At 43.0% G+C, this 12,655-nt stretch overlaps 1 protein-coding gene across 7 annotated transcripts in view; it reads left to right on the top strand.

Moving 5' to 3' along the window:
* Positions 1-210: 210 nt before the first annotated feature.
* Positions 211-12,655, top strand: part of LOC121870620 (guanine nucleotide exchange factor DBS-like) — a 170,973-nt gene continuing 158,528 nt past the window's right edge. For 5 of the 7 annotated variants that reach the window (XM_042372471.1, XM_042372470.1, XM_042372469.1 and 2 more), the window contains exon 1: positions 211-683. In XM_042372471.1, the coding sequence (XP_042228405.1) occupies positions 671-683 (13 nt within the window). In that variant the 5' untranslated portion in view covers positions 211-670. The remainder of the gene's footprint in view (positions 684-12,655) is intronic. The other 2 variants (XM_042372472.1, XM_042372473.1) reach the window with 2 other exon arrangements.

Below are 12,655 nucleotides of genomic sequence, written 5' to 3'. Positions count from 1 at the left end.
TATTAAAATTCCCAAGTTCCAATAAGCAGAAATATAAAAATGATATCAAAAGGTAAGGAGAGACTGTATTGCATCCTACGTTTCAATGGGATGTGGTAAAATAAATTTCACCACCCAACATATCGGCCAACAGCTGATCGACGAGTTGCGGGCGAGCATTTTTGCTCTGGGCACCAGTGCGGAATATTGCAGCGACGAGTGGAGTAGTAATTGGTAATACTTGGTGGCGAGTGTTTACCGGGCAGGTGTTACACAGCCCACACAGGTAACGGCCGTGTACACCCCGCGGCATTTCTTGAATCATGTCGGTTAAGGCCGTGTCAGTTCGTTGAGACCGGGTAACGACTAACGAGGAGTCAGTTGTGGTTCTTCCTTGCGTATGGGCAGAGGGGAAGGTCCCCACCACCTTATTCAAGTACAACCTCCAAATTTCTCTTGATTTATAGTTCCCTGGAATGGATACAAGTGTGTTGTGTATACATCGAGCTGTGTATTATATGCTTCTTAAACTAGAAAGCAAGAAACCAAACTTTATCAAGAAGTAATTGTGAAATTTGAGTCAGGTGATTTTTGGGGAACATCTGTACACCGGATATAAGGAGTTACATCGGTTACTGTGTATAGTGTGGTGATGACTCAACCAGAAGCTGCGTCTTGTAACTAAGAAAAAATGCACGATACAGGTACGTACCTCACCTGCCCCATAGTTTGACCACTTGTGAACCTCCAACTCTCTAATTAAAATATGCGGCTTAAACGCAAGTGTGCAGTAGAGAGTTTTGAACTGTAGTGTGGACGACCTCGTGGTACAGTTGTGAACATATTTGATGTAGTGCATGAAGTAGTGTAATCATTGATGTCATCTTTACTGTGTATTCATTAAAGAATTATTTTAATGAACACTTGTATATGTATGGGTGTTGTACGTGTCTGGCTGTGTTGTATGTTGTAAAGGTCATTATGTGTCGACTGCTTGGAACTGAGGATGAGTGTACCGGATATATGTGGGGTGAATGATGAATGTGTATTAATGTTGACTTATTTTGTGGATGTGTGTGTGTGTGTGTGTGTGTGTGTGTTTTGAGTGGATGTGTTTTTTGAGTGGATGTGTTTTTGTGTTCATGTTTCAATAAGTTTTCATGTATACGTGTATATATCGTATTTATGCGTGTATAAACAAATTATGAAAAAAAAATCAAAACTTGCCGTACGTCATAGGAGCAAGGAGTAACCTTTAACTTCCGCTCTTAAGTGTCAACCTAACAAATATAATCAGATCGACTGTACTGCATATATTTACTCGCGGGTGAGACTACTGATGAGGACTTTTGAGGTTTCTGAGAGAAGCAGAAACCTTTATGAGACACTGAGGTTTTCTTCCTCACTGATGAGAATAAATGTGAAATACTTACCATATATTCCCAGGTATATCATTCTAGAATCAATGCGTGTCTGCACTAGCCAATACGGTATGCAGTATGTGGGTGTTTAACATTTTCATATAAATTGCTCCGGACAACATGGCCACTACAGAACTTATTGTTTTGGGGATTTTATTTATACAACATTTCTATCTTGAGTGCAGTTGTAATTAGCGGATCCAGTTTCGAATCTGCAAAGCTAATGGCACTGGTATAGTTTGGAAGTGGCAAGTAAGCCCTCTACACCATCGGCGCCTCTTTCAAGTGACAAAACACCGAACGATGTTTTAACAAGTGAAGCACTGGGTACTGCTGAAGACAGTCCAGGGATAGGTATGTCAATTAACAAGTATCTGGTATATACTGTATATTTAATTAAGAAATGATGTAACTATAAGCAAAATCGGTATTTTTTTTTACTAGTAGACAACCAAGGACTTCTTAGTTAGGTTACGTTACGTTCTTAGGTTAGATTAGGTTAGTTTTGGTGTTTTTTGAATGTTGAACAATGTGTTTTTCTGATGTTAAAATCCATGGTTGTCCATTTGTAAAAATTTACCTCAATCTCACAAGCCGCTTTTATTTAGCGGTGCCTCTTTGTATTTACCATGCCTGAAACTACATTATTAATGCATGCAGACATGACTATGACGCGACTTGGTACGCCCATTGAATGAATATGAAGTATTGTAAATTAGTATGGAGATGAAGATTCACTTTGTAAACTGTGTATGTTACTTGGGGTAAGAGCAACAGTGTGTTGGTATTTTTTCTTTAGGCTACTTGCTATCATAATTGTAATGAGACAAAATCTCACATGAAGAGGTAAGTTAGGAGGTTATAGTAGTAGAATATTATAGCGAGAGGAAATGGTAGCGTGTCACGAGGGTGTGATGTCAACACTGTATATTAACACAGGCACAGTACAAGTGTAGTATATAAAACACCAATGCGTGTTACAGCTTTATTTTACTAGTTCAATAGGGGGGATTAATGGGGGGGTTCGTACACAATTTATGATAGACTATGGTATTCTCGTATAACCTAACCTCACAATTAGAATGGGCACTTCACTAAGTCGATCGTTGGGGAGGTTCGGGATCACCGCACTTCTACAGTCTACACAGCCAGCACTTACTGTTACACGTTGAGTTGACAGCACTCTGTCGATGGACCCGGCTGAGACTTCGTTACACTTAGTGGCGGGCTTCTCTCGAGCGGGACTGGGGACGTGGTAGCTGGCCCTTCTTGGTTACAAGACACACTCTCGTGAGGGAGGGCTAGGACGTCCTATATATTGGAAGACCAGCCGTCAGGTTGAGCTGATCGGGGGGGCGGCGAAGGGTCTCCTTACATTTGCCCTCGCTAATGTAGGGTCAGGTCTGGACTTTTTCAGAGACTATAAGTTGTATATTCTGGAGAAATCTTCAGATGGGGCCGTGTGACATGAGAGGCCCTGGTTGATTTGTGGCCCCTTGACTTGGGCTCGAGGGTTACATTTGACCTGGCTAATGTGAGGTCAGGTCTGGACTTCTTCTGCGGTGTAGGTTATTGTGTATATTGGGAGAGAGTCGGCCGGTGCCTTCTTACATGTTTGTTGGGGCCGTGTGACATGGGAGGGGAGCCAGTTGATTTGTAACTCCTTGAGTGGTTGCGAGGGGTACCCTTACATTTGACCCCCCTAATGTCGGGTCAAGTCTGGACTGTTTCTGAGATGTAAGCTGTGGTCTGACAACCCATCACTACATAATTATCCACCTCCTGTCACGATGTACGTCCGCCTTACGTCACTTTCCAGCTATCAGTATCTCGTGATCCACCCGTGCACAGGTGGCAGAGGATTAAAAGTTGCTGGTGAATAGAATTGCTGTCATTTAGTAACTCATGTACACGACAGGGCCTCAACAACACACGTGTCCCCGCTATCTACCCTCCACACACACACACACTTCCCTATTCCACCCCCTTCCATCTGGTGATCCGTCTCTACCCCCTCCCGTATCCTTACCCCGCCCGTCTCCCTACCCCAGCCCCCCGTCTCCGTCTCTCCCTACCCCAGCCCCGCCCGTCTCCCTACCCCAGCCCCGCCCGTCTCTCTACTTAGCCTTGCCCTTGCTGACTGTCACCCCGCCACCCGTCACTCCGCCACCAGACAGCACCATACATTTATTTAATTACCTCAACGGCACCACAAGGACGCCATGATGACACAAGCTGCATGACACTCATGACATTACTGGTGACACACACACACACACTCACTCACTCTCTCTTTGTCCCGTGGTTTGTCATGTCCGGTCATACACTCATACAGTTTGTTATGCACTGTCCTGTACACAGTTTTTCATTGTGTTGTGCATACATCGCCCACCAGGCCTTGATGTGGGTCATAAAATGACCTGTGCCCGGGTGGGCTAATGCCCGTAAAAAAAAAATTGTCACATTGTTAGGCACACCGCTTGTCATATACTGTCAGGCACACCGCTTGTCATATACTGTCAGGCACACAGTTTGTCATGTATTGCCATGCACACAGTTTGTCATATACTGTCAGGCACACAGTTTGTCATACTGTCAGGCACACAGTTTGTCATATACTGTCAGGCACACAGTTTGTCATATACTGTCAGGCACACAGTTTTCATATACTGTCAGGCACACATTTTGTCATATACTGTCAGGCACACCGTTTGTCATATACTGTCAGGCACACCGTTTGTCATTAAGTGTCAAGCACACAGTTTGTCATTTGGTGTCAGGTACACAGTTTGTCATATACTGTCAAGCACACAGTTTGTCATATACTGTCAGGCACACAGTTTGTCATATAGTGTCAGGCACACAGTTTGTCATATACTGTCAGGCACACCGTTTGTCATATACTGTCAGGCACACCGTTTGTCATTAAGTGTCAAGCACACAGTTTGTCATTTGGTGTCAGGTACACAGTTTGTCATATACTGTCAAGCACACAGTTTGTCATATACTGTCAGGCACACAGTTTGTCGTATAGTGTCAGGCACACAGTTTGTCATATACTGTCAGGCACACAGTTTGTCGTATAGTGTCAGGCACACAGTTTGTCATATACTGTCAGGCACACAGTTTGTCGTATAGTGTCAGGCACACAGTTTGTCGTATAGTGTCAGGCACACAGTTTGTCATATACTGTCAGGCACAGTTGTCATATACTGTCAGGCACATTTTTGTCATATACTGTCAGGCACAGTTTGTCATATACTGTGTTTACAGTTTGTCATATACTGTCAGGCACACAGTTTTCATATACTGTCAGGCACACATTTTGTCATATACTGTCAGGCACACCGTTTGTCATATACTGTCAGGCACACCGTTTGTCATTAAGTGTCAAGCACACAGTTTGTCATTTGGTGTCAGGTACACAGTTTGTCATATACTGTCAAGCACACAGTTTGTCATATACTGTCAAGCACACAGGTTGTCATATACTGTCAGGCACACAGTTTGTCATATAGTGTCGGGCACACAGTTTGTCATATACTGTCAGGCACACAGTTTGTCATATAGTGTCAGGCACACAGTTTGTCATATAGTGTCAGGCACACAGTTTGTCATATACTGTAAAAGCTTACACAGTTTGTCATATACTGTCAGGCACACATTTTGTCATATACTGTCAGGCACACAGTTTGTGTCATATACTGTCAGGCACACAGTTTGTCATATACTGTCAGGCACACAGTTTGTCATATGCTAATCCCAGGCACACAGTTTGTCATATACTGTCAGGCACACAGTTTGTCATATACTGTCAGGCACACAGTTTATCTCATATACTGTCAGGCATACACACAGTTTGTCATATACTGCCAGGCACAGTTTGTCATATAGTGTCCAGGCACACAGTTTGTCATATGCTGTTAAGCACACAGTTTGTGTCATATACTGTCAGGCACACATTTTGTCATACTGTCAGGCACACACAGTTGTCATATACTGTCAGGCACACATTTTGTCATATACTGTCAGGCACACAGTTTGTCGCCACTGTCAAGCTTACACACAGTTTGTCATATACTGTCAAACACACAGTTTGTCATATACTGTCAGGCACACAGTTTTCATATGCTATCCAGGCACACAGTTTGTCGTATAGTGTCAGGTTTGTCGTATAGTGTCAGGCACACAGTTTGTCGTATAGTGTCAGGCACACAGTTTGTCGTATAGTGTCAGGCACACAGTTTGTCATATACTGTCAGGCACACAGTTTGTCATATACTGTCAGGCACACAGTTTGTCGTATAGTGTCAGGCACACAGTTTGTCGTATAGTGTCAGGCACACAGTTTGTCATATACTGTCAGGCACACAGTTTGTCATATACTGTCAGGCACACAGTTTGTCATATAGTGCTATGAAGTTAGTTTGTACTCGGCCTATACACTCATCTTGTCATGCATATATATTTGTCGTTCATCCACATTGTCATGCACTTAATTTAACATTCAATCAGCTTAGTATGCTCTTATTTTGTTATTCACTAGGTTGTCATGCACTTCTCTTTTGTCAATCCTGCTTACCATGCACTCACTTTACATACACTCAGTTTGCCATGCACTCACTTTACATACACTCAGTTTGCCATGCACTCAGTTTACATGCACTCATCTTGTCGTGCACTCAGCCTATCGTGCGTTCAGTTTGTGCACTCGGCTGGATGTGCACTTAAATTATAGTTCACTCATCTTGTCGTGCTTTCAGTTTGTCATGCACTAATCTTGTCCAATTAGCATATTGTGTACCCAGCATACCATGCGCCTAGTTTGTCGTGCAGTCAACTTGTCATCAGTCTGTCATGTCGTCAACTTGTCCTCAGTCTGTCATGTCGTCAACTTGTCCTCAGTCTGTCATGTCGTCAACTTGTCATCAGTCTGTCATGTCGTCAACTTGTCATCAGTCTGTCATGTCGTCAACTTATCATCAGTCTGTCATGTCGCCAACTTGTCATCAGTCTGTCATGTCAACTTATCAGCAGTCTGTCATGTCGCCAACTTGTCCTCAGTCTGTCATGTCGTCAACTTGTCATCAGTCTGTCATGTCGTCAACTTATCAGCAGTCTGTCATGTCAACTTATCAGCAGTCTGTCATGTCGCCAACTTGTCATCAATCTGTCATGTCGTCAACTTGTCATCAGTCTGTCATGTCGTCAACTTATCAGCAGTCTGTCATGTCGCCAACTTGTCCACAGTCTGTCATGTCGTCAACTTGTCATCAATCTGTCATGTCGCCAACTTGTCATCAGTCTGTCATGTCGTCAACTTGTCATTAGGCTAACAGGTACTCAGTTTGGCATCTATCTGGAGTCACACTGTCATGCACTCTGTCATCTACCGGTTCTTACCTAATCATGTACTCGGTTAATCTTACGTTCATTGGCATGCACTCAGTTTACAATGTATTCATTCTGTGAGGCATACTGGTCTTACGATGCACACTGGCACTCCTCCTCTTGTAAGCTGAACTTGACAGACACTCTACGCACTCGGCTATGATTCAGTCACCCTATCATACACTTAAGTTAATCACCACGCACTCGCTTTCTGTGTCGCCCGCCATGCTGCTGTTGTTCTAATGTCACTTTATTTTATGGTGAACATCCCTTTTTGTAGTTTTTTTTGTAGATATTTTTCATTTTTATGGAAATAAACCCAGGAAATATATCAGAGCTACAGTTTGGATGCAAATAAAACGGGAAAGCATTTTGGATTCAGGTGAACATTTTGAACATAAGAAGTCTTCGCCATCTTAGATAACCAAAAAGTGTTCTGTGATTGTTGGTTAGTAATGTACGTAAACAAATTTATGCCGCAGTCTTCCTGATCGCGTATGGGTGGTCGAGCGTAATCCATAAAGAAATATTTAGTTTAGATTCGCTTAAATACCCATAAACATTCGAGCACTAGTCAAGCCAGTAGCGTACAGGCGAGGATGTTGAGGAGGGCCACTGGTGAAGCTTTGAACTAATGGGTGGATACTTTTTCTATTGTCATTCCATTAACTGACGTGAACTCAGAGAACATTGTAAAACGTTTGATCTTGTGACTTAAAATATTTTATTTGGTGAAAAATAGTAATTTGTGTTACTTGCATTAGTTCATTTGATATTTATAGAGTTACTTTGAGGGAGGCTGAGACTCTAAACGTCATTTTAAATTCTGGGTTGGAATTATTTTTTATTAAACGTGTGGCGGGTCATCTCCACCCTCCCGCCCCCAAGCGGTGGCATCAAATACCTTACCTCCCAAATATCTGACGATTTTTCAGCTGGTTATATTTTTCAATTAACTATTAAAAAAAATGTTAGCGTATTTCACGATATTTTGGAGCGTGAAAATGTCATGAATATCAGACTTAAATCCCGTGGGCGTCGCTCAGAAAAGTAATTTCCCTTTGGAGTTGTCCCTGAAGCTACGACACAAAGATCACAACCAAAATAGCGTGAAATGACGCCAAGACTGTATACTAATTAGATTGTCCTTTTTCCACGGTTAAGAGGTGAAAATAACGTACGGCACGAAGCTTTGAGAATCTCACATGTAGACTCGACTGTTACTCAATGCAAGGGGTGTAAACACATCGTACAGGTCTCAGAGAAGCGGAAGCGTTGTTTGCGTGTGCCGGCCTTATTAACCCCGCCATTATATTCTTGTGCTAGTTAATTTAATGGACCGGACTGTCTTGGTGGGAGGAGAGAGATGACTGCTTTTATCAAGGGGTATGTCCTAACTCATCCAGAAAGAGAGAGAGAGAGAGAGAGACTAACCTGCATATTCTGGATGAACCAAATTGAAACTTGGTCATTATTATTATTCTTTCGCCCTCTCTTTTGTCCTTCCCTTACTGTTTCCTGCATTCCCATACACCTCTCTCTCTCTCTCTCTCTCTCTCTCTCTTCATCCATTCGTAACAGTAACAGTATAACAACAATTATCACTTATTATATAACGCAATTCATGACAGTAACAACGTCAAGTGACCAATTCAACAAAGTCATAGTAACAACAGACAAACTAACGTCCTGCAGCAGTGTTCTACGACCCCCCACATGAACTACTTTCAGGTCATAACACATTATTTCTATATGTGTCTATTGTATTACTATTATCCACCTATAACTGGGACTAGTAATTGTAGATATTTATATAAAAAAAACACTGAAATCAAACACAATCACTTAATGTTTGTACAGTCGACGAAATAAATTCAAGAGACCCAACAAGTATAGGGTAGGGCAATCGATCTGGTAATACTGTGACGAGTCGTGATAGGAGGGGGGGGGTTGGGGGGGCCTCGTTTGAGTGACTGGTGCGGGTATATCATGTGTTTTGGAAGCGATGAATTTACACCGTTAATATATATTTTGCCCTAATCTATATTTGTTGGGTCCTGACGAATTTATTTGGCCGACCGTACATACAGTATATACGAGCATATACAAATATATCCCCGAATATGTACGCACACACACACACACACACACACACACACACACACACACACACACACACACACATTGCTAATTGACACCCACTGTACACGCCACAGTTTAATGGTTTCAATAATCACAGCAGCAATATAATTGGTCGTGGTGGACCGTGAACCAGCTTGTTAGGCAGGCGGACAGTAGTTAAGGTTGACAGTTAGTGTGGCACATAGTTTTATGATATTTACCATCCGTCTTTATTCTAAGGTGTGTATGGTTTCAGCTTTTTACCTTTTGAATTTTAGTATTTATCCATTTCTTTTATTTTTTGGCGTCACTGGCAGAGTTGGAAGGGAGGGTCGTTCGCCCGTCTGTCTGTCTGGGCCTTTTTTTGTGTCATCGCAGTAAGATGAACAAATGTTTTATCACTTTGTAAATTAATATGGAAGAAGCCGCGTATCACCACGACCTTAGGGTTTGTTCCAGCAGCAGAAAATTCCAGCTGTAGTATAGTTAAGGAGTTACTGCTGCACCAACTCGGTAAAATTGTTTGTTTATGACCAGTGACACTTATTGCTGCGTGGAAGCTGACCTGTGTGTGTATATCCACTGCCGCTGTGTATTTTTGCGATTAATACGCATCTTACAGCTGCGTTATCCAGATGTGTGGCGGCTAAGTGGACCCAGCGCTCACTTCATCCGCTCCAGGCACCCTCAGTCCACCCAGTTGTGAATCGGTACCAAACTTAATATTGTAGTTACATTTGAAAAGTGAAGGCGGTAAAGTGTATCTGCACTGACCTTAACTGGCCGTCAGGTGTGTGGGAGTTAAGTTTTCAGTCCCTCAGCCTTGGGGGATGATCAACCTGACAATCCCATTCAGAATTTTCTTTGCTCGTCCGTTCACGTGGCATTGCTTTAACTTCTTGGTGGTTTGCGTTATCCTTAGTGCAGATTCAGATTTACATTCAACACGTGTACTTGTTTATTGGGCACCTCCTTACATCCTGTGCAAGACGAAGCCGGAGCGTTACGTCGCCCAACAGGGAAACATGTAGTGAGCGTACTACTACATTTTAAGATTTAATTTGGTAAAGTTAGGTTGGGTTTGCTTGGTTGGTACGTTTTCCCCTTTTTAGAGTGAATAAATTCCCAGGAAGAAATCTAACGAAAACACCCACATCTGTTACCTGCAGTTCCCGGGGTAGATACCAGGTGCTCTTGAGGTGAGCAACGACTAATGTACCAAAAATTCTTTAAAATATTTAATTCATCCTGTAATGTAGTTTATTATTATTATTATTATTATTATTATTATTATTATTGTTGTTGTTGTTGTTGTTGTTGTTGTTGCGTATAAATATAATAAATGATTTACTTACCGCTCATGTACTAAAAAGAAAATGAAAATCTCGGCTTGAGGTTTTTGATGGTAGGGCAGTAATAGGATTAGACACAGCTGAAGTTTAGATGAGATTTACCTCTTAAAACTCCCGGTAAACCATCCATTAATTATACCTGGGCTGAAGGACGTGAGGAAGTGCTTTACTAACTCCATTACACATTATATACAGTTATGTAAGTAGTGCCGGGTATGAAGATTATTTATTGTAAGTAACATTAGTTTAGTGAGGAAGTTATTTAGCTTAACTATAATTACTTAGATATGATAAGTAACATAAGCTTTTAAGTAACATTATTTTAGTGAGAGGAAGTTATTTACCTTAACTATAATTACTTAGATATGATAAGTAACATACTATTAGCTTTTAAATAATATTATTTTATTTCAGGTAAATTACAAAGAGTATATTTGTATTGTGTGGTTGTAATATCAGGTTAATGGTGCCAACACAAACTACTGGTATAGATAGCTTACAGAATTTTATTACTGTAATGGAAAAATAATGCAAGCTATTCTTTCCTTTTTTTAAATTAATAAATGAAAACAAAAATACAATCTCAGGTCGAAACAATATCTTTACACGGGATAAAAACGTTATTGTTGTGACTTAACTTCGCCTTGTGGTCATGTAACTGATAACCTGAGGTAATTCTGTGAACAATAGCAACACAGTCAGTCGGTCGGTCGGTCGGAAATGTTTTTTTGGGAATATCACCCAGCCTCAGGGAGAGAGAGAGAGGGGTGATTCCTCATAGAAACTGTGTCAACTCTAGTAATGACAGACATACACTTATGTTCTTCACCACCATAATAAATTCGATCCCAAGTCTATATAAAAAAAAATAATACTACGTCTTTAACATTTTTTTTTCTACGCGACAGAATTAAACTTTCGTTGGAGGGGAAATTCCGGGGTTGGCAAGTGTTTTGAACCCGTCAGTGACCTTTGTGTCCATCCTCCCCCCCCCTTCCTTCCCCTTCCTTCCCCTCCCCCGACACGTGATTCCCCTTGCCAATACTGTTCACCTTCCCAGTTATCATTGTTCCTTATGACACTTAACTGAAGCTCGTCTCATTTACAAAACACCGTCCCAATTTACAAAAACCCCGTCTCATTTACAAAAACCCCGTCCCATTTACGGAACACCGTCCTATTTACAGAACACCGTCCCATTAGGAAAACCCCCATCCCATTAGGAAAAACCCATCCCATTTACAAAACACCGTCCCATTTACAGTGGTGGTTTATAAGCCCGCTACAGCTCCTTTAGGTTGAGCTTGGTGGTGGGCGGTGCCTCTGTAAACTTGGCCTCAGTTATGCTATATATTTTTGGTGTTTTCTCGTCCACTTTGGCCGAGTTGAGTGTGGCTGGCAGTAATTTGTCTAGCTCGGTGGCAGGGCGTTTGGTTGGCTAGCTGACATGGCTGGTTTGTTGACTGGCTGGCTGGTTTGTTGACTGGCTGGCTGGTTTGTTGACTGGCTGGCTGACATGGCTGGTTTGTTGATTAGAAAACTAGTTTGACCGGGAAATGGTTGACTCGTTAGGAATGGGAGGTTGGTGGCCTGAAGACTGGGTGCGGGGGACTCTTGTGAGGGTGAAAACTGAGTGTGTTGAGTATGCAGGCGGGGAGTGGTCAGGGTGGTATTGTGGCCTGCATGACTGGTCCTGCCTTCATGCATTCCTCCCTCCCTCTTCTCTTCCTTCCCTTAGCCCACCCTTTCGGCCTCCCTCCTTCCCTTCCTCCCTTCATACCTCTCCCCCCTCCCTCCCTTTTTGCCTGCATCCCTCCCCCCCCTTTCCTCCTTGCCTGTCTGCCTCCCTCCCTTTCTCACAGGTGCCGCCGATGCAAATAAACCTTGCGTACCTCTGCTTGTCTCTCCCCCCTCCCCCCTTCCCTCCCCCTCCCCCTTCCCTCCCCTCCCCTTTCTCCCCTCCCCTTCAGTCCCCTCCCCTTCCCTCCCGTCTCTCCAGTTCGTCTTGTCTCCTTTCAATTTGTTTTTCCCCTGACTAGCCCCTCTCTCTCCCCCCCCAACTTCTCCCTCCTCAACCCCCCTTCCCTCAACGCCCCTCCTCTCCTTTATTATGTGTCCCCACCCCTCCTCCCTCTCCAGTCCACCAGGTTTTCGCCTCACGCCCTCTCATTTATTCCAACATCCCCGGGTTGTTCTTGTCCCGTTTTCCACTGCTTTATCTCTAACTCTCCCCTTCTTCCCTCTACCGGTGTTCCCTCCCTGTCCCTTCCTCCTACTGTTGTTCCTTCCCTTTCCTCCCCTCCCTCCCTCTACTGGTGTTCCCTCCCTGCCCTTCCTCCCTCTGTTGTTCCTTCCCTTCCCCCTCCTCCCTCTGCTAGTGTTCCCTCCTTT

This window comes from Homarus americanus, unplaced genomic scaffold, assembly GCF_018991925.1.
Source record: "Homarus americanus isolate GMGI-L3 unplaced genomic scaffold, GMGI_Hamer_2.0 scaffold56333, whole genome shotgun sequence".
NCBI classification, from domain to species: Eukaryota; Metazoa; Arthropoda; class Malacostraca; order Decapoda; family Nephropidae; genus Homarus; species Homarus americanus.
The sequence above is the reverse complement of the archived record's forward strand: the minus strand, read 5'-3'. Positions and strand labels throughout refer to the sequence as shown.